General features: G+C 35.4%; 1 protein-coding gene across 8 annotated transcripts in view; it reads left to right on the top strand.

Annotated features, from left to right (window-relative positions):
• Nucleotides 1-26979, top strand: part of LOC127878914 (LIM and calponin homology domains-containing protein 1-like) — a 159205-nt gene that overhangs the window by 16378 nt on the left and 115848 nt on the right. For all 8 annotated transcript variants that reach the window (XR_008048848.1, XR_008048845.1, XR_008048847.1 and 5 more), the window contains exons 2-3: nt 7111-7184; nt 9341-9410. Coding sequence is in view for 3 of the 8 variants with exons in the window: in XM_052425462.1 (XP_052281422.1) it covers nt 7111-7184; nt 9341-9410 (144 nt within the window). In the remaining 5 variants the exon portion in view is untranslated. The remainder of the gene's footprint in view (nt 1-7110; nt 7185-9340; nt 9411-26979) is intronic.

Raw genomic sequence — 26979 nt, 5'->3', positions numbered from 1 at the left:
TGTGTGATCAACATGCGTATTTATCACAAATTAATAAAGAATATTTTAATTGCTGTTTGTTGTTTGATTATTTGCGTTTAACCACACTTATTACTATTTTATATGTATCAATTTATTTATTTTTAAATTATTGACATTATTGATTTATATACCGGTAGTTTATGTTTTAAGAACAAACACACACATAGAGTTTATAATTTTAATGCTGATATCAGAATAAAAAAGCATTTTATTTGAAAAAAAAAAACACTTAACAAACTGGAACCTCTTTCGTATAACACAAACAGTTTTAAAACGGTATTGACAGCATTTTAATAAAAATCATACCAACTAGAACACACACCCAAGAAAATAAACAAAAGTGACTTGTTTGATTTGCTACAAAAAAATACTTCATTTCAATCTTCATTTCAATTAGAGAGCAAAAAAAACAGGAAACAACATTGTTTCATCAACACAACATGGACAATTTTTAGCTCATCTATTTTTTGAAAAAAAATTATGAGCTATTGTCATCACCTTGGCGTCAGAGTCTGCGTCGGCGTCTGGTTAAGTTTTGTGTTTAGGTCCACTTTTCTCAGAAAGTATCAATGCTATTGCATTCAAACCTGGTACTCTTACTTACTATCATGAGAGGACTGGGCAGGCAAAGTTAGATAACTCTGGCGTGCATTTTGACAGAATTATGTGCCCTTTTTATACTTAGAAAATTGAAAATTTTGGTTAAATTTGTGTTTAGGTCCATTTTTCTCAGAAAGTATCAATGCTATTGCATTCAAACTTGGTACACTTACTTCCTATCATGAGGGGACTGGGCAGGCAAAGTTAGATAACTCTGGCGTGCATTTTGACAGAATTATGTGCCCTTTTTATACTTAGAAAATTGAAAATTTTGGTTAAGTTTTGTGTTTAGGTCCATTTTATTCCTTAAGTATCAAAGCTATTGCTTTCATACTTGCAACACTTACTGACTATCATAAGGGCACTGTGCAGGCAAAGTAATGTAACTCTGACTGGCATTTTGACAGAATTATGTGCCCTTTTTATACTTAGAAAATTGAAAATGTGTTTAAGTTTTGTGTTTAGAACCACTTTATTCCTACAGTATCAAAGCTATTGCTTTCATACTTGCAACACTTATTAACTATCATAAGGGGACTGTGCAGGCAAAGTTATGTAACTCTGACTGGCATTTGGATGGAATTATGGGCCCTTTATACTTAGAAAATTGAAAATTTGGTTAAGTTTTGTGTTTTGGTCCACTTTACCCCTAAAGTATCATAGATATTGCTTTCATACTTGGAACACTCGCAAACTATCATAAGGGTACAGTAAAAGGACAAGTTGCATAACTCTGGTTGTCATTTTTACGGAATTATGGCCCTTTTTTGACTTGGTAACTTTGAATATTTGGTTAAATTTTGTGTTTTGATCCACTTTACTTCTTAAGTATCAAGGCTATTGCTTTCAAACTTCAAATTCTTTCATGCTATCTGTAGGATGATACCTGTAGGATGATTTTGGGCTCTGTGGTAAGGACTCAAGTCCTTTTTAAACCCCTCTTCTTATCGACGTCTTATGGTACTGTATCTGTATGTGTTCTCACGACTAATAAAAATAGCCCTTATTCAGTAAAAAATAGTTCCTTAAGTATGGTAAAGAATGAATGTCCTTTTGACAAACAACAGTTGTGATCACTAAAACTTATACACTATGTCCCCATTCCAATGTAGATCAATCCTGCTCTTGAATTCTAATACATTCTTGGCATCAACTACACATTGAGGCAAGTCATTCCACATGTTAATCACTCTTCTGGAAAATTGATTTTGACAAAAAGATGTTCTGGACTTTGGTTTTTTCAAGCTTTAGGTTATGTCCTCTAGTTGATGATGTATAATTGAAAAAGTTCTCAAAAACGCAATCATCTATATTTTTGACTATTTTAAACATTTGAATGGCATCCCCACTAATTCTGCGATGAGCAAGTGATGATAATTTTAGTTCTTTAAGTCGTTCCTCATAGGATGAATTCCTCAAATTCGGTACAAGTTTTGTGGCTCTTTTTTGAACTTTTTCTATGCTAATAATGTCCTTTTTAGCTCATCTATTTTTTGGCGTCGGCGTCGGCGTTGGCGTCCGGTTAAGTTTTGCGTTTAGGTCCACTTTTCTCAGAAAGTATCAATGCTATTGCATTCAAACTTGGTACACTTACTTACTATCATGAGGGGACTGGGCAGGCAAAGTTAGATAACTCTGGAGTGCATTTTGACAGAATTATGTGCCCTTTTTATACTTAGAAAATTGAAAATTTTGGTTAAGTTTTGCGTTTAGGTCCACTTTTCTCAGTGAGTATCAATGCTATTGCATTCAAACTTGTTACACTTACTTACTATCATGAGGGGACTGGGCAGGCAAAGTTAGATAACTCTGGCATGCATTTTGACAGAATTATGTGCCCTTTTTATACTTAGAAAATTGAAAATTTTGGTTAAGTTTTGTGTTTAGGTCCATTTTATTTCTTAAGCATCAAAGCTATTGCTTTCATACTTGCAACACTTACTAACTTTCATAAGGGGACTGTGCAGGCAAAGTAATGTAACTCTGACTGGCATTTTGACAGATTTATGTGCCCTTTTTAACCAGGTTTTTAACCAGGTTTTCCGAAGGAAAAAACTGGTTATTAGATTGGCGAATGCGGGCGGGCTGGCTGGCTGGCGGGCTGGCGGGCTGGCTGGCGGGCGGGCGGAACAAGCTTGTCCGGGCCATAACTATGTCGTTCATTGTCAGATTTTAAAATCATTTGGCACATTTGTTCACCATCATTGGACGGTGTGTCGCGCGAAATAATTACGTCGATATCTCCAAGGTCAAGGTCACACTTTGAGTTCAAAGGTCAAAAATGGCCATAAATGAGCTTGTCCTGGCCATAACTATGTCATTCATTGTGAGATTTTAAAATCATTTGGCACATTTGTTCACCATCATGGGACGGTGTGTCGCACGAAAGAATCACGTCAATATCTCCAATGTCAAGGTCGCCACGACTAAAAATAGATTTTTTTTGAAAACAAACTTACAAGGGGGTTTTATTTTGTTTGTTCATTTTTAAAGTTCAGTTTGAGTTTTCGCCCTTTATCAGATTTTTTTTTCACAATGAAAACCTGGTTTTGTGACAATTTTGTCCCTTGTTATACTTAGAAAATAGAAAATTTGATTAAGTGTTGTGTTTAGGTCCACTTTATTCCTACAGTATCAAAGCTATTGCTTTCATACTTGCAACACTTATTAACTATCATAAGGGGACCGTGCAGGCAAAGTTATGTAACTCTGACTGGCATTTGGACGGAATTATGGGCCCTTTATACTTAGAAAATTGAAAATTTGGTTAAGATTTATGTTTTGGTCCACTTTACCCCTAAAGTATCATAGATATTGCTTTCATACTTGGAACACTCAAAAACTATCATAAGGGTACAGTAAAAGGACAAGTTGCATAACTCTGGTTGTCATTGTTACGGAATTATTGCCCTTTTTTGACTTAGTAACTTTTAATATATGGTTAAATTTTGTGTTTCAATCCACTTTACTTCTTAAGTATCAAGGCTATTGCTTTCAAACTTCAAATACTTTCATGCTATCATGAGGTTACTGTACCTGGCAAGTTGAATTTTACCTTGACCTTTGAATGACCTTGACTCTCAAGGTCAAATTATTAAATTTTGCTAAAATTGCCATAACTTCTTTATTTATGATTAGATTTGATTGATACTTTGACGAAACTACTCTTACCTGACATACCACAATAGACTCCACCCAAACCGTCCCCCGTGCCCTCCCCCACCTCCCCCCCTCCCCCCCACCTCCCCCCTCCCCCCCCCCTATTTTTTTTTTTTTTTTTAAGATCATCTCACAAATGACCACCACACCCTCACACTATACACCCCCCCCCCCCCCAATTTTTTTTTTTTTTTTTTTTTTAAGATCATCTCACATATTACCACCACACCCTCACACTATACCCCCCCCTCCCCCCCCCCCCCCCAATTTTTTTTTTTTTAAACGGTCATGTTTGAAATACCGTCCAACCATCGCACCCAAAAAATCCCCCCCCCCCCCCCATCGCCCTTCCCCCCACCCCACCCCCCCCCCCCCCCCCCCCCCCGCCCCCGATTTTTTTTATTTTTTTTCGCTTTTTTGGAAGATAATGTAATAAATGTCCACAACCCCACACTATACACCCCTCTTCACTCCACCCCTCCCTCCTTTGTGATTGAAAATGAGAGTCCCTTCACCTTTAAAAAGAAAATAGATGAGCGGTCTGCACCCACAAGGCGGTGCTCTTGTTGAAATATGGGTACCATATAACATTTGCAAACTCAACATGCGGATGCACCAAGGCAGTATATAATTTCAAAAATAAGTATTTGTCCATGAACTCAAAAGATCTCTTTATTAAGGCTAGGATACTGTTTGCTTTATTTATCTTTGTAGATATATGCTTACTAAATTTTAGATCTCTTTCGAAGAGCACTCCCAGATCACATTCCTCAGTTGTAGCCTGCAGAGACTTATTATTCATAGTATATTGTTGATTGGGGTTATTGTTTCCATAATGTATAACTTTGCATTTGTCAACGTTGAAGGCAAGTTCCCATTTTTGTGCCCATTCGCTGAGAGAGTCAAGATCCTCCTGCAGCCTGCCTGAGTCCGTCACAGGTGCATATAACTTGGTGTCGTCAGCAAATATTTTAGAAATACAGCTCACAGAGTCGGTGATATCGTTAACATAGATTATAAAAAGTACTGGACCAAGCACACTTCGTTAACATAGATTATAAAAAGTACTGGACCAAGCACACTTCCCTGAGGAACTCCACTCTCTACACTTATCCAGCTAGATGTATTTCCCTTTATTGACACACACTGTCTTCTCTGACTCAGAAAGTTCTCAATCCAGGCCAGAACATTTCCCTTAATGCCATACGCAGATACCTTCCTTATGAGTCTTCTATGTGCAACTTTATCAAAAGCTTTCCAAGGTCTAGGTAAATGCTGTCCCAGCTTTCGCTTCCTTCGATGAACTTTGTCCATGAGGTTACTGTACCTGGCAAGTTGAATTTTACCTTGACCTTTGAATGACCTTGACTCTCAAGGTCAAATTATTAAATTTTGCTAAAATTGCCATAACTTCTTTATTTATGATTAGATTTTATTGATACTTTGACAAAACTACTCGTACTTGACATACCACAATAGACTCCACCCACAAAAATTTATTTTTATTATTTTATGTTTTAAATACCGTCCAACCATCGCACCCAAGAATCCCCCCCTCCCCCATTTTTTTTTTCCATTTGTTTTCGCATTTTTGGAAAATAATGTAATAAATGTCCACACACCCACACTGTACACCCCTCTTTACTCCACCCATCCCTCCTTTGTGATTGAAAATGAGAGTCCCTTCACCTTTAAAAATAAAATAGATGAGCGGTCTGCACCCGCAAGGCGGTGCTCTTGTTTTAGATCAGTCCAGCTTTAAGACTAATTGGCAATTGGCTTCGTTGTTACAAACACTCGTGTTATTCAATCCCACTTGTCCGCTAATCATAACAATGAACGTGTGAATGGCATACACTAAGAGGGTCCATTACTGTCCCTTGATAACAAAAGACTGGTTAATTAGCATGTGACAAACAGGCCCCACCTCCTGCAGTGATTCTCAAGTGTGTTCCCGCATTCGTACCACGATTTTTCGCAACTGCGATTGATCGCGAATATGTATTACACGCAAATTGGATAGTGACTGACACATTTATTTAAAATTCAAAATCAGAAATCGGCAAATTTAAGGGCTGACGAAATCGTCATTTTTATAAAAATGACAAAATTTTGTGCTGTCGAAAATAAATGGTTTCACAGTATTTATTAAAACGTTTCTTCGAAAGGGGGCATATAGTTTTTGCACTGTCCGTCAGTCTGTCTGTCAGTCTGTCTGTCAGTCTGTCACACTTTTCTTGTCCGCTCTCTAATTCAAATAGTTTTCATCCGATCTTTAACAAACTTGGTCAGAAGTTGTATCTCGACAATATCTAGGTTAAGTTCGAATATGGGTCATGGCGGGTCAAAAACTAGGTCACGGGGTCACTTAGTGCATTTCAAGGATTTAGCAGGGTGTCAACTCTCTAATTGAAGTAGTTTTCATCTGATCTTTACTAAACTTGGTCAGAAGTTGTATCAAGACAATATCTAGGTCAAGTTCGAATATGGGTCATGCCGGGTCAAAAACTAGGTCACGGGGTCACTTAAAGCATTTCAAGGATTTAGCATGGTGTCCGCTCTCTAATTGAAGTAGTTTTCATCTGATCTTTACCAAACTTGGTTGGAAGTTGTATCAAGACAATATCTAGGTCAAGTGCGAATATGGGTCATGCTGGGTCAAAAACTAGGTCACGGGGTCACTTAGTGCATTTCAAGGATTTAGCATGTCTGCTCTCTAGTTTATGTGGCTTTCTGATTTATTTTGATACAAGACATTTTTATGTCACCGAAGGAGGGCATATAGTGATCTGTCTGTCTGTCTGTCCGTCACACTTTGCGTTTAGATTTCGAAAAATGCTCATAACTTCTATGTCGCTTCAGATAGCAATTTCATATTTGGCATGCATGTGCATATGGTCAAAGCCTTTCCAAACGCACACAAATTTTGACCCCTGTTACCTTGACCTTGAACTGAGGGTCCGCGTTTAGGTTTCGAAATCTGCGTTTAGGTTTCGAAAAAAGCTCATAACTTCTACCAAGCGTTTATAGGGGGCATAAGTCATCCTATGGTGACAGCTCTTGTTATTCTTCCATTCAACACACAGCAAACTCACATCACCTTATATCATTTTAAACTTTACACAGAACTTCCGCACTTTCGGACTTAAACTTCTTTTAATTAGCCAAAATATCAATATTAACCAGGCCTCCACCTGTGGTATATGTATATATTTAAAACAACATCTTGTTTCTGTCTCTGGTTAAAACAATAAGAATACACATAAAATATGAAATTATTGTATTTTTTACAAAAAATGACATTTCTTTTTTTCGTTGCTGTATTTTCAGGCGGTGACTCGTAAGAAGTTTGAATACCCAGAAGACTTCCGCAGATCATTGAGCAATGGCATTTTACTGTGCGAGTAAGCATACACTTTTGATTATCTGAAGAACTACTTGTATATAATTCCAACATTTATAGATGATAGCAAAATAGAAAAATTGGACTGCTACTTTTGTCTTGACTTTTAATGCCCCTTGATCAAAAGATCGGGGGTATATTGTTTTTGGCCTGTCTGTCTGTCACTGTGTCAGTCAGTCATTCATTGTGTGTGTCCCAAAACTTTAACCTTGGTCATAACTTTTGCAATATTGATCTTGATATGTGTATCTCATGGAGCTGCACATTTTGAGTGGTGAAAGGTCAAGGTCATCCTTCAAGGTCAAAGGTAAAAAAATAAAATAAAAGCGGTGGATTAGGGGGCATTGTGTTTCTGACAAACACATCTCTTGTTTTTATTTTATATTATTCAGAATATTAAAATTCTTGGGAAACCAAAAATTACGTGCTTCTTCAAACAACAATGCCCCTTTCCCCTATCAAAAGCAAAGTGAAAATGGCTTTTGCAACCAGCATAAACCAGAACTAGCCTGTGAGTAACTCGCAGTCTGTTCAGGTTTTATTCTGTTTGCTGCTCATCAAACAGGGTTGGAAATGAAGTCTTTAAAACTTTAATTTCGTAAGAAAGGTATTTAGTAAAATTAAACTTTCTATGGGACTACAGATGCGTCAAAATACGTATCTACGTGGTAAAGGGTTAAATGCTTTGATGCTTCATGATAATTTTTGTACTACAGTAGAATTGCAATAACTCGAGCTGGTGATTTCTCGAAAACTTGCAATAAATCGAGCATTAAAGGAAGTCCCCAACATTTTCCTTTAATTTCTATATAAAAATACCCGCAATAACTCAAACATGCGATTTTCGATAACTCGAGGACGTGTGCCGGTCCCTGAAAGGCATTTCACACCTAATTAACAAGCAATTATTCGAGGACACTTTCTCGTCTGGTCGGTGCTAAAAATATTCAAGTTGTGAAAACAGCGCAATCAAGCAGACAAAAGACGCTCAATTAGGTGTGAAGTTAGTTGCAGTTTGAGAAACACTGCAAATTGTCATCCTTTGAGATGCATATCAAAGCTACACAGTTTTAATGATAACTAAATAATTACCAGCAATCAATGATTATGATAAAATGTATGGTATAAAACAGTGCGTATCAGATTATTGTTTATGTGCATGTACGTACCTTGTGTTCTATTGTAAATATGCTACATGTACATTGATTATTGATTGAATATTATTTATTATATAATGTGTTTTGTATGTGTGTTGATTAAATTGAATGAATTTACGATCATCCATATTGTTTTGTTTATTATACTGTAACCTTAAGCGATTTTTACAAAGCCTTTTCTTTCTCTAGCACCGTCTTACATGTAAATAAAGCGTTTGCGGTCAGAGTTAAGCATAATCAACGGAGACAATGAAAACAAATAATAACATGGATTACTCAAAACCTGCGATTACTCGAGCATCAAGGTCAGTCCCCTGCTTCCTCGAGTTATCGCAGTTTTACTGTAAGTAATTTTTAAAATAGATTCATGTCCACCAAACACTCCTCTATAGTATGTGTCCAGTGGCATTTACCCCTTTACGCCTCATATACATCTTTTGACGCATTTGTAGTCCCTTAAAAAGTTCTTTACTTCACTTGTCCGGTAGTCTGGACGACCGTTGGGGCACCACAGATGATCTGGCAACCAGTTTTCTCCATTCCTCTTGCCTCTCTGACTGTCTCAAGGCTTCGCTAAGCCTCATCCCTGTCCACGCTGAGACGTTGTCTTCCCATCTTTTCTTTTGTCTGCCTCTCCTCCTCCCTCCTTTTACTGTGCCTTGTAACACAGTCTTGGCAAGCCCTGACGATGGTGAGACGTGCCCATACCACTTTTAGTTTGCGTCTTTTTACAGTTACATTTAATTAAAGACCAGTTTCTTTCTATATTTAAATTTTAAACACTTCATATCAAACCCTTAGATACTAATGAGCAGCAATAAAACCTGAACAGACTGCAAGTTACTCGCAGGCTGTCCTGTTTTAATGCTGTTTGCAAAACCCATTTTCACTTTGCTTCTGATGGAGAAAGGGATATGGTAGACCTGTGCATGATGAACACAATTTCCTGATTATATTTATATTTTTCTTCATAGCACAAATTGAACTTTTTTTATTGCAGGTTATTGAACTGTATAGAACCCGGATTGATTAAAAGGATCAACAAGCTCCCAGGGGCTATTGCTGGACTGGTAAGTTTTAATAAACTCCCTATATTTGACCCTACCCAACCCACCCAATCCCATATCAGGGTAGTATATCCTCCCACTCTCCTGCTGCTGTGATCACAGTGGTTTAGACCTTTATCAGCTCATAATCAATTACACTGCAGAAGAGGAAAATTGCAAAAAATAAATTTCAGCCAGATGATAGAAAAGCTAGCAGATAAGGCCACGACTTTTTTTTTTATTGGTTTACAAAAATTATTTTGAAAATGGTCCATCGGGCGGTCGAAAAAAAAAAAAAAAAAAAACATCATTGGAAAAATAAGTTAATACTAATAACATCAGAACAAAGACATCATATCTTTTATAACCTTAACACAGAGACGAAAAATCAAATTATGCAATGAAACACATCTATATCTTCAAATGAAATGAGTCACCTAAAAGCACCTTTTGTAACATCAGGCAATTTTAAACACTCCATTAAATGACATGCGTATTTCTCCAATTAAAACGAAAAACTGCGCTTCATTTCCGTAATTCGATGCGCACCATTACGCAATGCGATGCCCGTTGCATAAATCTTATGTAAGATAAACTACTCATACACAAAGTATGTGTTTGCTCTTATTCGACTTATGACATCGTCCATGAAAAAAAAATCGAGGTAGATCGATCCCCGGGTCGTCGCGGTAATGTTTGTTAAAGTTGTTGTTGTCATGAAAACTCGTTGATTTACAACGCAAAACGTCTTATTTGAACTGACGCGAATTAATACAATCATATTTGTCATCTTGGCTTTTGCTTTATTTTGATAATTTAATCCAAAGTTTAATGTTAGCAAGTGTTTTTACTTGAATTGTAAACAAGGAGCCAGTTAAAGTCTTCCGAAAATGTGCAGTCTGTGTGAATTGACAGTTTGACGTCATCAAAGGAAAGCCGCTTGCTTTCTGAAGCAATAAAGCGACAAATTTCGCGCCGACAAAATTGGCTTCCTTTGTCTAGCAATCAACATGCCGAACCAATCGTGCGTTTGTTTCTCAATTGCAATCCTCCAATTTAATAATAGCACGTGCATAGCTCAGCCTTTGAATCTTTTGCAGAGAACAGAGGCCGAGTTTAACGGTTAATTGAGCTAGTATTTTACGCAAGTTGAGTTCCGATTTGCCGAAATTACTCGGCCCTAAGCATTAAAACGACAAATACATTTATCAGTGATTTTCCGAGATATACCGATTTGTTCCGATTTCCAAACTTTCTGTACAGTTCCTATAAACTATGGCGGACGTGTTTACAAAATTCCTAAACACATATATCGTAAATAATGGCAGTGTTTTATTGGATTATTTATACTAATTATCAAATTGCAAGGTAATACTTTTTCATCTACTATAATATCGGGTTTGTTTAATATAATAAACATGTTAAACAATATAGTTGCGTCACAGACTCGGAAATAAATTTTGATGCGGTCGACATTTTACTGACGCTGATTTTCCTATTGTCTGTAATTAAATAAATTTTGAGAAGTGCCCATAAAAGGACTGGTACATACTGTGTCACATTGAAAAATATCCCGATCTCTGTAATATATGTGAACCAATCGTTGATTGTACTTACTTGATTTTATTCGCAACCGTACTCAAACCGGATCGTTTTTTTTTCTCGTTTCGCTCGTTTTTCAGTGCGGTCGGGAATAAAATATATATAAAAAAGACGATTTTCCGATTTTATTTTTTTTCCCATTTTCCAAAAATTAGGGTCGGCGGTTTTGTAAACCAAGAAATATAAAAGTCGTGGCCTAAAGATAGAAATTTAAGACATTGTATGGTAGACTGTAACACTGACTGAAAGATTCCTGGGAGGGGCCAGTCATTCTAAGTGGGTATTTTGAAGTTTATAATGTCCTTCTTCACTAAGGATGCATTATTTGTCAACAGGGAGTGTGTCCTAGCACTTAAACCTGTTTTACTAAGTAGACTTTTAAAAAGTTGGGACTAATTTCGGTAAATTAGATGCAATTTCCAGCTATAAAGTTTTTAGTGAAAGATTTTAAATTTTGATGTGGTCTTGTGCTGTGTCCGTATACTGGACTACCAATAGGAAATCACAGCTGTCCACTAAGGTGGCCACTTAACAAGCTCACATGGGGCCAGACATTCCTAAACAAGGCCTTTAAATGCTATAAAGGGAATGAATTACTGTAAACCAAATCAGAAACCTATCATGGTTGCTTCCCTTGATTAATATTTCTTGCATAGGGTGTTCGATCAGGTTTAGCCTAACAGATATGGCACATGTTTAAACTGCAATGACTTGACAATTCTTTATTTGCTTTTGTTAAATATTAATCAAAATACATATGGTCATAATTTGTATATGGGTAGTGCTCTGTGAAAAAGGGGTTTAATGTATGTGGGTAAAGTGTCTTCCCATATTGGCCTGTGCAGTCCGCCTGATAAAGTTAAGTTTGGTAAGGAGCAAGATGCTTAGGGCGGAACAAAATTATCAAGTGTTGCAACTCATCCCTGACCCTAATTACTTTTTATGCTCCCCCAAAATATTTTTGGGGGGAGCTTATAGTCGCCGCTTCGTCTGTCCGTGTGTGTGTCCGTCCGTGCACAATTTTTGTCCTGGCTATTTCTCAGCAACTAATGACCGGAATGAAATGAAACTTTATGGGAAGCTTAACTACCAAGAGGAGATGTGCATATTATCAGTGGGTTCTGGTCGGATGATTTTTAGCTCATCTATTTTTTGAAAAAAAATTATGAGCTATTGTCATCACCTTGGCGTCTGCGTCGGCGTCCGGTTAAGTTTTGCGTTTAGGTCCACTTTTCTCATAAAGTATCAATGCTATTGCATTCAAACTTGGTACACTTACTTACTATCATAAGGGGACTTGGCTGGCAAAGTTAGATAACTCTGGCTTGCATTTTGACAGAATTATGTGCCCTTTTTATACTTAAAAAATTGAAAATTTTGGGTAAGTTTTGTGTTAAGGTCCATTTAATTCCTTAGGTATCAAAGCTATTGCTTTCAAACTTGCAACACTTACTAACTATCATAAGGGGACTGTGCAGGCAAAGTTTTGTAACTCTGACTGGCATTTTGACAGAATTATGTGCCCTTTTTATACTTAGAAAATTGAAAATTTGGTTAAGTTTTGTGTTTAGGTCCACTTTTTTCCTAATATATCAAAGCTATTGCTTTCATACTTGCAACACTTACTATCATAAGGGGACTGTGCAGGCAAAGTTATGTATCTCTGACTGGCATTTTGACGGAATTATGGGTCCTTTATTCTTGAAAATTTGATTAAGTATTGTGTTTTGGTCCACTTTACCCATAAAGTATCATAGATATTGCTTTCATACTTGGAACACTATCAAACTATCATAAGGGGACAGTAAAGGACAAGTTGCATAACTCTGGTTTTCATTTTTATGGAATTATGGCCCTTTTTTGACTTAGTAACTTTGAATATATGGTTAAATTTTGTGTTTAGATCCACTTCACTTCTAAAGTATCAAGGCTATTGCTTTTAAACATCAAATACTTTCATGCTATCATGAGGGTACTGTACCTGGCAAGTTGAATTTTACCTTGCCCTTTGAATGACCTTGACTCTCAAGGTCAAATTATTAAATTTTGCTAAAATTGCCTTAACATCTTTATTTATGATTCGATTCGATTGATACTTTGACAAAACAATTCTTACCTGACATACCACAATAGACTCCACCCGAACCATCCCACACGAATCCCCCCCCCCCCCCAATCCCCCCTACATCCCCCTAAGGGTATCACGTTTAAACGTTTTATGGTCGCGTTTCGTGTTTTGCTCAAAAATGTTTACCAAAACAGTAAACGTTTAAACGACAGTCAATATCACTATAATAAATATTGGTTTGCAAATAACGTAGCCGACTAGCCGTACGAATTAGATCGATGACGAACTGCGAAATCCGGGTACTTGCGATAAATCCGGGCTACCGAATTCGGCAGTAATTTATTTCTTATTGGTAAGCGGATGGCACAGACATGAACAGAAACTAACGGAAAATCTTCGCTACTTTCCGAAAATCTTACAACTTGGCAACGAAACAGTGCATATGCCGCCATCTTAAAATATTTTAAGTGATTGATTAGCAAAGTAAAACACTGCGGTAGCATGTTAAAAAAAATAGTTTAACCAAATTATATATTGATTACGTTTTTGCTAGTTAACTGGTTTTTCATTTTCAGCGGTCAAACAATATGCTCATTGTATTTCATGTGCAAAGTACGTGCATTTTTTTCGGAGTGTCGTTTCGGAAACAGTATTTTTAATTGATTTTACATTCTGTTTGACGTTCTTTAAATTGTTTTTATAGAATGACGAATACACATGTGGTGATACTGATGGTCTGTTTTATAATATTGTATGGTTTTAATATGATGTCATTGCGCGAATGGGATATGTACTGAATATTACTTCCGGAAATAATTACTATTATCAGTTTGGAAATGCGATGTTACAGGTTCTTTTTAAACGGACATAGAGATACCGTTTAAACGGTAACGTTTCGTTTATTTCATTTCGTTTAAACATTTAGAAAAATCTGTAAACGTGATACCCTTACATCCCCCCTTTTCTTTTTTTTAAAATTAAATATCATCTAATAAATGACCGCCACACCCTCACACTATACCCCCCACCCCAAAAAAATAATTTTTATGCCCCTGGTAGGGTGGCATATAGCAGTTGAACTGTCCGTCAGTATGTTAGTCAGTCTGTCCGTCCGTCCAAAAAAAACTTTATCATTGGCCATAACTTTTTCACCTTTGAAGATAGCAACTTGATATTTGGCATGCATGTGTATCTCATGGAGCTGCATATTTTGAGTGGTGAAAGGTCAAGGTCAACCTTCAAGGTCAAATGTCAAATTTATGGTGTCTGTCCGTCCAAAAATTTTAACATTGGCCATAACTTTTTCAATATTGAAGATAGCAACTTGATATTTGGCATGCATGTGTATCTCATGGAGCTGAACATTTTGAGTAGTGAAAGGTGAAGGTCAAGGTCATCCTTCAAGGTCAAATGTCAAATATATGGTGTCTGTCCGTCCAAAAAAGGTCATCCTTCAAGGTAAAAAAAAAATAAAATAAAATTCAAAGCGGCGTTCTCATGAAGCTGCACATTTTGAGTGTTTGAAGTTCAAGGTCATCCTTCAAGGTCAAGGTCATCCTTCAAGGTAAAAAAAAATATAAAATTCAAAGCGGGTTTCTCATGCAGCTGCACATTATGAGTGGTGGAAGTTCAAGGTCAAGGTCATCCTTTAAGGTCATCCTTCAAGGCAAAAGGTAAAAAAATAAATAATTTCAAAGCGGCATTATCATGAAGCTGCACATTTTGAGTGGTGGAAGTTCAAGGTCAAGGTCATCCTTTAGAGGTCAAGGTCATCCTTCAAGGTCAAATGTCAAAAAAAATAATTTCAAAGCGGCATTCTAATAAAGCTGAACTTTTTGAGTGGGGGAAGTTCAAGGTCAAAGTCATCCTTCAAGGTCAAAGGTAAAATAAATTAAATTCAAAGCGATGCAATAGGGGGCATTGTGTTTCAGACAAACACATCTCTTGTTTTTTTCAAACATGGTTAAAAAACACAAATATTTATTTTTATTATTTTATTTTTGAAATACCGTCCAACCATCCCACCCAAGAATCCCCCCCCCTCCAAAAAAGTAATATTTTTTTTTGCATTTTTGGAAGATAATGTAATAAATGACCACACCCCACACTATACATCCCTCTCCACTCCACCCCTCCCTCCTTTGTGATTGAAATTGAGATGGGTCGCTACACCTTAAAAAGAAAAATAGATGAGCAGTCTGCACCCACAAGGCGGTGCTCTTGTTTACAGAGTTATGGCCCTTTGAAAATTTCCATTTACTGTACATATAGTGCAATTCTTGCCCCCTAACTACTAGACGTTTCCTTTTATCTGAATATATAGTGCAATATTGTGACTAAAAAAACCTTTGGGGAGCATCACCCGTCTCCGGCGGTTTCTTGTTTGAGACTGTTGCCTTATACAAACATATTTTTGCATGAAGACACTGTGATGACTGTTTTCCTTGGTAGATCTAATGGCAAAGATATCATTAGAATGTTCCTTGTGCAGGAATCAAGCTGAGCACGACCAGATGAAAGTAGAAAGATCCCATATTTCTTATCACTGATACCATGGGTTCATTTGCAAGTGTTGCAATAATTAAACAAACACAATTGTATGCATCTGAACTATATTGTTGCTGGAGTCATATGTGCATTTAGCCTATTGGCAAGTGTTACAATAACAAAGTACACACAATAGATAATCAAAATGTTACTATTACATCTAGCAGCAATACTGCTTTCTGAACCTCTTCAATACTTACACAGTTGTTGCTTCCCAATCCACCCGTATCATGTGACCTTACTCTTACCTTACCCTTTGACCAAATTTGGACTTAAGATATTTCAAACTTTTTTTTTCACGTATGAAGATCCAACTGGGGCGAATTTATTTTTATCAAACTTAGATAACTCATGAAGTTCAAGAAGAATAATTCAGATATTTGTTGCAATTACTCGTTATAAAATTGAAAGGTAACCTGTTTCACCTTGATACATAATTGTTCATGATTTGGCTAATATTTTATTCATTGGGACACGCCTTAGTCGTGTTTAAATTGTGTGTCTTGTCAAGAGGCAATTGAAGCATTGAATAATGACAAATTGGGTCTCATCTTATACCCTGTTATTTGTTGTTGGATAAGTTGACAACTTGATTGAATGAATTCATACTTGAATTATAGTGTGTATTTTCTTACAATATCTCGTGTTATAAAAGGAAACATTTGTAAAATGCTTAATGTAATGATAAGGGGCATTAGACACATCAAGAGCAATTGAGGTAATTCGGCAGATGTCAAAAGAATTTTGCAAAATTAAAGAATTATTGACAGATGATTATTTTGATTTATTTGAAAATAGGTGTCCCAGGTAATTGCTATTTTACAGAGGAAAAATCTCCTTTTCAGGATTAAATTGATGTCTTCGGTTTGTTAAAATATCCCATAATTATCTCACTTTTCGTGTCACGTGATGTGGTGGATGGCCTACTTTATGTTTGGATTTGTAATCAAGGAAAAAGCTGAAAGCTAAGGTATCAAGTGGAGACTCACTAAGAAATAAAGTATGCAATGATTTCATTAAAACATATCGCATTGATATACATAACTCAAATGCATTAAACTTGAAACAATTTAACCCTGCCCCCTGAATAAGGGTGAGATAAGGGTGAGATATTTGTTTGCTTAATTGCCAGTGATTTTTTTAGTTAACACCCTTGAATTTTCCCCTATTGGTCTTTTAGGTGGAAAGTCTGCTCTTTATTACAGCTGTATTCAAAATTTACAACACATTTGTTTCTTATAATTCTCTTTAACAAGCCTTTTTAGCTGTGTTTGCTACTTAAGTTAACCAGTTTTCATCTGATGTTCACCTTATTAATGAAAAATATTAGAGAACAAGGCATCCCAAATAACACTTATAATAAAATACTCAAACCTCATGCTTTCAGGAAAGTTATGTATCTTTATTTTGACTTAAAATGTTAGGCAAATGTGTTTGCAAGAAAATGGTTCAGTGAATTTACTTTTGTTCAATCGTTTATGCTGAAATTTATGACCTTGCTTGCATTCATCTGGAGAGCTTATATTACTTATATATAACCCTAACTGAATCGGTAATCACTTTCATACAATTTCCGTATTGGGTCTGAAGATGTAAATGATTTTTCTTTGTCTTGTTTGTCATGAATCAGCAGTTTTCAGCTGAATAATGCATTTTTTATGCGTTTGTAGTTAATCTGAACAAAACATGGGGAGTGTTTGTGATCGCATTATGTCCGACAATCATTGCTGGTCGTCCAATGTTCTTAGTCTGTTGGTTTGTCAACATTTAACACTTTAGAGGTCACATTTGTTTACCATTCTTCATGAACAATTTCAGAAGATTGGTCCTAAGCATATCTTGGCTAATTGAGAAACTAGGTCACATGGGGTCAACTAGGTCATTAGGTCATATTAAAGGAAAAGCTTGTGAACATTCTAGAGGCCACATTTATTGTCTAATCTTCATGAAACTCAGTCAAAACATTTACCCTGAATGCCATGTAACCCCAATTTCAAATTGTCATGTGGGATAAACAACTAGGTCACTTGGGTAAATAAAGAAAAAGGTTATGAACACTCAAGAAGACAAATTTATTGCCCAATCGTCATGAAACTGTATCAGAAGATTAGTCCAAATGATATATCTGCATGGTTCCAAACTTGCATTGCATGGTGCTCCTCTACTGTTTTTGTTCAATAGATGTTCCTGCATGGGGTCTAAATTGGTCCCTTTATGGGGCCTTACTTGTTTTGCATGTATATATATAGAAAAACCTTGAAAATGTATAAAAAAAATTGTACCAAACTGCAAGGCATAGAAGTTTCATATTTGTTGTTTACCTATTTTGTTGTGTAACATGATACGGTTGTTGGCTGCCAAGTTTGTTCAAATCATGCCCAGGCATAAAAATTGTTCTGACCCTGTTGGTAACTTGTTGCCTTAATACACACTCCCCTTCCCTTATACAAATGATATTATAATATGTAATATAATATGATGGTCATCTACCAAATTGTTTCATTGCCCTTTTGTCTAAAATTGTCCTCGCCCTGTTGTTTTTAAACACAAAACCGTCCACCAAGTGGCTCCACAGTTTTTGGTATTTAACTGTAGTCTTAACATTGTGAACATATTTAATAGTAATCATTTTTGTTGAATCGTCTTGAAACATGCTCAAATTTTTTGTTCCTATTATGTTTTGGCTCAGGTTATGAAAACATAACAAAACCTTATCAGAACAGTTCAGTTATGCGGGTCACAGGTGAGCTATCTAGGGCCTTTAAGCCTTCTTGTTCTTTCATAAATTTTGTATAAAGTGTCTGCCATTTTAAGTGAATAATGCAAATACCATACGATTGTATGCAATCTAATTGTCAGTTCACAGAGTTCAATAGCTGGTTGTATCAGCCTTTTGACTGGAACTGATCATCAAAAGTGCCTCAGCGATTCTCAGTAAATCCTACTTGAACATTGCCATCAAACATTCAAGGAGATAGAAGTTTTTCATATCCGTATTTGTTGATTCACCAGCGATAGGCAACTGTTGAATGTTTCGTTATCACCTGTTCTGGCTGATATCTGGTTGGTCCTCTCAACACAGGAGTATTTAGAGATAATATGTCCTTACGACAGGGGCTTCAGCGTGTGTCACCTAAGTGGCGGTCAAAGTGAAATCCGAGTCTACCCTCAAAAACTTTTACTTAGGCTGACAGTGTTCATAATCTAAAAGAAATTTTGAATACAATGTTTTTAGACCCCTATCTTAACTCTCAACTAAAAAGTTTAGACCTCAAATCATTTCTTAACATGTTCAGTTTGGTTCATTAACACAATCGATTGTGTTCATGTTATAATTATAAGCAATTCTGTTTTTTATGCACCCTAATATGGGCATATAAAATCTGTCCATTCTTTTGTCTATTAAGTCCATCTGGCAAGTGTTTTGCATAAAGAGCAATATCGCTTGTTCAGCACAATACTGTTCCTTGTGACCATTTTTTTTTACAAAATTACATTTCTGCATAATTGTTACTCAGGTTTCAATAAAAACACAAAATGAAAAAAAAAGTATTTGAACATATTTCTTAACATATGGGTAAAAAAGTAAAAAAGGACCAAATGGCATTTGGCGGTATCTCGCTGATATACTTAGTTCAATGCAACACTGTTCCAACTTGAGTTGTAGGAGTGTTGCCCAATTTAACCATTTGCATGCTGGGAAATTTGTCGTCTGCTAAAATGTCTTCTGCTGAATTTCTAAAATTAGCATTTTCTTCGATTTTTTTAAAAGAACACTATCAGAATAGCACACAGTTTGGATCCTGATGAGACGCCACATTCTGTGGCGTCTCATCTAGATCCAAACTGTTTGCAAAGGCCTTCAAAATTCGGTTCCCGCACTGAAAGGGTTAAAATGATAATGATAACTTTTTTTTAGAGCAACACTGGCCTCGATTTGTTGATATTGATTACCTCACTAATAAAATGAAGCATGCCATTGTAGTAAAGCTATGATGTCTTTATGGTATTATTTCATAAAATAATTCTTAGAATCTTATGATTGGTCAGCTGCATGAAACAAAATATTTGGCCATTTTTTATCCCTATCAGACTTCTACAATGTAATTACATAATTGAGATTCTTTTTTGGGGGAGACAATTTTTAATAATAATAATAATAATAAACAATATAATAATAATCACAAGTCTAATTATAATAATAATAACATCAGTAGCCAGCCAGCAGCCGAGGCAATTTTAAGTATTATTATTAATAGCCAATTACAGTATAAAAAGCAAAATGGTCTCTATATAAACATTTTCTTAAATACTGAAAAAAAGTTTTTTCTCCTAATTGCATAAATTATATATAAAATATATGCATTGTTGAAAAGAATCAAACTTATTCACTTGAAACTTTAAATACGTCTCCATGAAAGATTGCAATGCCCATAGTGTGTTTTTTTGTAACAGATTTAAAATTCCTTTTAATTTTTTTAAGAAATATTGGTGTAAAACAAATAAGATGTTTTTCAATAATTAAAGCCATTTTTGACTTTGGTTTATTAACCAAATTTATTATATTTTAAGTTTCATTTACTCCTTTTAGCAAAGTTTTGTTTTGTTTTTCTCAATCCACCAACAAAAGGAATGTCTGTGACATCATAAATTCTTTTCAGTGATAGCTTAGCAGGGTCTTGTTCTAAAAGATATTAAGTAACATTTGTTCTAAAATAGGTCTGCAAACATAATGTTGAAGAGCCCAGATTTATACCATAGCCTTTTTATTGAAATGCATGTCATAATGTAATAGACTAACCTTAAAGGCTTGATATATAACCTATCCATTAAAAATAATAAATATGGCCATACAATAAGTCACTTGTTTCCACTAACATGAAAAAAACAAGTAGAGTAGGTAGGTGGGCTTAACTAGTTGTTAAAGTCTTTTTATGATTCACTATTTAATAAGAATATGCAACAAGATTCAGATATCTTCACAAAACTCTATTTTACATTCTTCAGGTAATTTTATTATAATATTTTAGCAAATATGATTAAATATAGCATACATGATTGCACATATAATAAAATTTGTGTTATGAATTTTGAAAAATACATAAAAAAAAGAACTGAACATGGAAAACAAACACAAATTTAAGGTTGACAAACATATACGAGTCGGTCCGAAAAGTGGGAACAACCAACTTTGTTATGCCTCCTACAATCCCATGGATTTTATGTCAATCAAGGGTAAGGTGTAAAACAACTGAATCTGCTGTAAATGTATGTATGACATACAATAGTTTTAATTGCAACCTTAGAGATATCAACAGAGAGATAATCTGCTTGTTAAGGCTTATTTTCATTTTAATTACATTGTTCTGTGTTAATGTTAAGTCACTATAGTGTAAGCTTTCAAGACATTAATATTGAATGTGCAGCTATTGTCTGTTATCTGTACTCAGCTTTGTATTAAGTGACCATACTTATATTTGTATATTCCCAGTCCAATCTGCTCATATTTTTCAAAAATTACAACTGGTACCCCTCACTTGTATGTTGATATTGCAGTTTGGAATGTCAAAAATGCACTTACAAATTACCTCCCTGCTTAAGTGCGGAAACATTGCAAATGTTTACGCCTTTTGCTAATACATTGAAATACTTCACATTGAAATCAAGTTTCAATTTAGAGGACATTATTGCATACTCCACGCCTACCATCCTTGAGTTGATTTCCAGTCTTCAGTAAACACAGCTAGTCTTTAGTAAACACAGTTATCTGCAAAACGGAGGTCATTGCGCAATATCTGTAATTAATTTTGCAATGAAAATATGGCTGTTTGAATGAATACTTTGTTTTGCTTATGAAGTTAAAGATAATTCATAGAATTGTTGTTTAATAATTTTTGCATCTTCATTTGATTAAAGATTACACCCCACAACCCCTTACAGGTAAAACAAGGTTGAACAAGGGGGAGGGGGTTAAACTATATATTAATTAAGGTTGGCATGTGAGGTTTATTCACAGACAACTATAGGAGGTATCAAATTGAAGATTCATAGGTAGAGCACAATGTGGAGAAGTGCATGACAAGAGAGCCATAACTCTTGCATTCATATTTAAACAGTTATTGCCCTTAATTGAAAGTTCTTATGTTTTATACCTAATACTTGCAAATCCCCTGAGAATTCGGCATTCTTAGGTGAAGGTAATTCAGGCATGAGAGTGACAATTTTAGTTAACACATTTATCACATGCAAATATACTAGGGTGTGGACTGTTTGAAATATATATTTGTGTTCCAGCTATTTGAAGAAACACTTACTGTTAAAAGTATGTCCCTTTTATGAAACAAAACGTTATTATAAGTTTTAAGTGAGGAAAGTTTTATCAGGATATATACCTGTAGGCATGAAATCACAACATACCTTAGTTGACAAATTATAAGTGATGTGTTAATCACAGCAAATATGTCCCAAATGGCAAAGTTTTTGACTTTTTTGTAAATGTTTGTAACCTGTGTATACCTTGGAGACTCGAAAATGAGGATGTTGGCTTGAAAACTCTAGCATAACACTGCCTGGCTGAAAGTAAGAACCTCCAGAAAGTTGGCTCACTATCAGAATATCTTCAAGTCTTGCCTGTTTGTATGGCCAGTGTGTATTTTAAACTTTTAGGAGGTTATTTACATTTAAGTGGGTGTGTTTTGTTTCCCCTGAATGAGGTCCTGGTTTATGTATACCTTCTAAAAATTCCTCTTTTCAAAACATAAAGGTCTAGGTTCTGTGTTGAAAGCTTTCAGTTAAGTGTCCATGTCAAGTTTAAACGGTTGCATCATTAATTGGTTGGAAGATCCATTCTTGTGTAAATTGACAGAATTCTGCAAGCCACAACCTGTATATAGCTAGGTAACATAACACATAAAATAAGTATCAATTAAATAATCATTTTAACTTAATTCAATAACGAATATCCACGAACAAAATGTTGGGTTTATTTTCCCAGATACTGAGCTTTGTAAGAAGGTGAAAAAGATCTTGAAAACTGTTACATCTTTAGTAAAGGGATCTTAATTTTATCCTTAGGATTTTTCACAAGTATTAGCTGAAGAAATTTAAAGAAAATATTGACAGAAAAATCACTTCATCGCTAAAAATATGTCAATAGGTTGATAATTAATTGGAACATAAAAGACTTGTACAAAGTAGTAGAACCGAATAGCTGAGTCAATATGATTACATCTGGTTGTTTGCGTATGGAATAAGCTGCCAATATCGAGGTCAAGATTTTGAACTTCCTAGGGGTTTGACTGTCAAAAAAAGTCGTTTTGATTTTTATGTTTGATTATGTTTCATGTTTCATAATCAAGTTTTGACGATAGTCAGTTTCGTTTGATATACCGTTTGATATGAAGTAACTTTAAAATAATTTCTGTAAGGAAACATTTTAAACCTCTTTTCTCTTGATTTTTAGCTTGGCGTTTTGGAGAAAACCGAGGTATTGTCTTAGCCAGCTCATCACGTCGTCCGCCGTCTGCGTCGTGCTAAAACCTTAACCTTTGTTAAGGTTTTGAACCATTTGCTCTAAATCAAATTGCTTCCACCATCAACATGAAACTTCATATGTAGATGCACCTTCATGATTTCTTACATGCCACACCATTTTTGGGTCACTAGGTCAAAGGTCAAGGTCACTGTGACCTTTAAAAAAAAAGCAATTCTGACAACCTTTCATTTATTCAAAACTGCACCAGTAGTCGAGCTGGGACCCGTTATGCGGTGCTCTTGTTTGTTACAAATCATAGTTGATCTTAAAATGATTTTTTTAACACAAATATATTTAATGTTTTGTTGAGTTGAAAGGTTATTTAGGCTTTAATGCATGGTATATTGGAGACATGTCAAGATCATTTAGGGCCACTATTCTGAGTAAAACCAGTGTACATGTGAAAGTGGACAAATAAGAGATGACACTCATACGGGCAAGGCAAAAGTCTGTGTGTACAATCCATTCCACCACTGTGACCTTATTTCTCTTATTTGCAATTGGTGTATTCAGGGTGCAGGATCAACGAGGTTTACACACGGTCTGGTCAGAATGAAAACACACCATTACGAACTTTATTTTTGCAAATACATGTATCTCAAGTTATTGAAATATGTTTGTAAAAATCTTTAGGGCATAAATGACAGTTTTTGTTGCAGTTTGTGTCGATATCTTAAGATTTTAAAGTTTATTATTGAATACGTCTGAAATCAGTGTTTAAATTTCATGTTTCGTGCAGCTGTTTTAAAATGTTATTTGAAACAAGAAATATCTTTAAAAAAGATATACGGAGTTGATTGTGGTCGATGTTTATGAACGATCAAAAGTTATCTCTATGAGATAAAATTAGCGGATGCCTTTTTTCTGCGCAGTTCTTAGCTACATCACAAGCAAATCAATTATGGGGTGTTGCGCCAGATTTCGTGGCTTATTTTGCTTTATGTGATATTATTACTCAGATATCTATATTTACAGAATAGAAAAACACAAGAAACATGAAAATAAACGAGTGCATATAGGTCAGCCGGCAATACTCGAATCATATTTAATTGCATAATTATAGTATAGTGAATTATTGTGCTCATGCTTAATAAACTGGTCTAAATGGATAAATATTTCTAATTAATTTTATTAAAATTGGTCCTTATCATGCAAATGTTGAAAACATATTAAAAATCGATGATTGACATACCACAATAATATCGCCGAATATCTTTATTTAGTATCTTTCTTATCAAAACAGACTTCAAGTGAGACGGCGTTTATATAAAGATTTTTGCAACTGACCGCAAACTGACCTTGATACCTTGCGGATTGGAATGCAATGCATTAAAGTTAGGTAACAATTCTGCTGCTGAAACGACGGCTTGTTTACGCCAACTGTACACGACCAAGGCAACAGCTGTGCCTAAAATATTGATATATCGACAAAGCGACTAAACAAACTATTTACTCCATCAGACAAAAATAGCATAGATTCCAATTTTTTCCTTCAATGAAAAGATCGCAACCCCTTCTGTTAACTCCGGTGATGAACTGTATATAAACTCTGACTTTCACACACTGGCCGCGAATTGACCCGAAACCTCGCGGGTTGAAATGCAATGCAAGTAAGTACTAAATATGAGAATATAGCCTTTAGTATAAACGCTTTTGCGCTGGTAATTCTCTGAAAATAAATGGTGAACGCACAAACTGTATTTATGTCGAAAATTGATTGTAAAATATGTTTCCAATGTTCTGGTGTTATACTCACATGAATGGAATAAATGAAGTGTATTCATTCGTACCTAGCCGCGGGAAATTTATTTGAATATTATTGGACACTTACAAAGGTCAAGTCAGGGTGAAAAGCTGGCTTAATACAGCTTACGCCGAAAAAAGGAAACCACTCACTGGTGTGTTTACATGCATTTACATCCATTTGTGAACCCCATAAAGTCATATGATTCTGAACCCTGCATGCTCATGTCAGCCATTCTGTGTGAGTCTGGGGTTACACATCAGTAATTTTAAATTATGTCTTTTAGCTATATTTACACCTTAAGATTTTATTAAATTAATTGTTGTCTTATTCCTGATTTAACATGGTATTTTTTAAAGGCAAGGACGCAAACATTATTTAATATTGTAATATTAAGTTTAAAAACAATAATTGTTCTTTGAACAATTCTTAATGTAATTATTGGTCTGATTTTTTTTAAAGTTTAAAGGCTTTTCACAGGTCATAGACCCAAAACTGGTACTGATTAGATCAATGTCGATTGTGACACACCAAGGTTTTGTTGAAAAGCATTTAAATGGCATTCCCATTGCATTTTTGTTACTATGCCACTTATATTGCACACTGCACACATTGCCGTGAAAGGTCTAGATTGTATCTCAGTTTTATGAATGGTCTTTTTATTACGCTCGTGACTATATAGAGCCTTTAAGTGGATTCTTCTTTGGTCTCAAAATGCCTTTGTTTGCAAGTGTTCATATTCATTACTAAAAACCCAATGAATTAAAATTGTTTGCAAAAAAAAGAAAAAAAAGAAATGTAGGAAATAGTTACACATGTTATTTTCTTGCATGACACAATCTGTTTACCATTTTAAACTTGTTTGCACAGTAAGGCTGATCTGGCACTATGCAGTGGCCTGGTTTTCACACAACTTACTTACCATGTTGTTTGATTTTTAGGACAATTTGAATGTGTTCCTGTCAGTTTGTGAGAAGACCTTTGGGCTGAAAAGTCTCATCTGTTTGACCCTTCCGATCTTGAGGACTTGTCTCAGCGCGCCATCGCAGATGAGTAAGTAATGTTACACTCAGGTTTTAAGAAGCTTTTTTTTCCTTCTTTATATAATACCGGAAAAAAGCATTTTCCAATTGGGAAAAAAATAAATTTATTGCTGTAAAAAAAAAATGTCCAAAAAAAAAAAATAAAAATAATAAATAAAAGTCAACATTTAGTTAGTTTCCCTCTATGGCTTGAACCGAAGTAATATAATATTGACAACTTAACATACACTTAGCTATCAATTTAAAAGTATTTGGGAGCAAAAATCAAATACATCAATTTCCCAATTTGACGACTTCACAACGCGAATTTACCCAATTTCAGTTTTTTCCCAGCACACCCTTTTCCCGATCTTGGCCGGTACTGGTATTTATCCCAATGGGGAAAAAAAATGCTGTTTAGGTAGACTATTCATGGAATATCTGAGCTATAGAACTCTCCCTATGTTGGCATCTTCATCTTCTCATATGCCCTGGTAAAGATTAACGGGCAACATGTATTTTTCACTGTTTTTACTAAAGGTGTTCAAATGGAACTTCACACATATGTTTTCTGGATCAATATGTGAGGTCACTGATCAAGAACATAACTGTAACCTAACCTGCAATTTCGCAGAATGAAGCCCAGTTTTTTTACTTTAGAAATTTGGAAAGGTAAGGTGCAACATCTCTCTATATAAGTGTTTCTGCTACAGGTTATCAATTGAAACTTCATACATTTGGATGGGGTCATTTTGTGTGGTTCCAAGTTTTATAACTCCAACCTGCAATTTAGCATAATTATGCCCCTTTTAACCAGGTTTTCCGAAGGAAAAAACTGGTTATAAGATTGGCGAATGTCAGCAGGCGGCGGGCGGTAGGGCGGAACAAGCTTGTCCGGGCCATAACTGTGGCGTTCATTGTGAGATTTTAAAATCATAATTGTTCACAATCATAAGACGGTGTGTCGCGCCAAAGAATTACGTCGATATCTCCAAGGTCAAGGTTTGCCACAACTAAAAATAGATTTTTTTGAAACAAGGGGGGCTAACTTTGAACAATCATTTCAGTTTGAGTTG

Source organism: Dreissena polymorpha, chromosome 4 (genome assembly GCF_020536995.1).
Source record: "Dreissena polymorpha isolate Duluth1 chromosome 4, UMN_Dpol_1.0, whole genome shotgun sequence".
Classification (NCBI taxonomy): domain Eukaryota; kingdom Metazoa; phylum Mollusca; class Bivalvia; order Myida; family Dreissenidae; genus Dreissena; species Dreissena polymorpha.
This window is presented reverse-complemented; position numbering and strand designations above follow the sequence as displayed.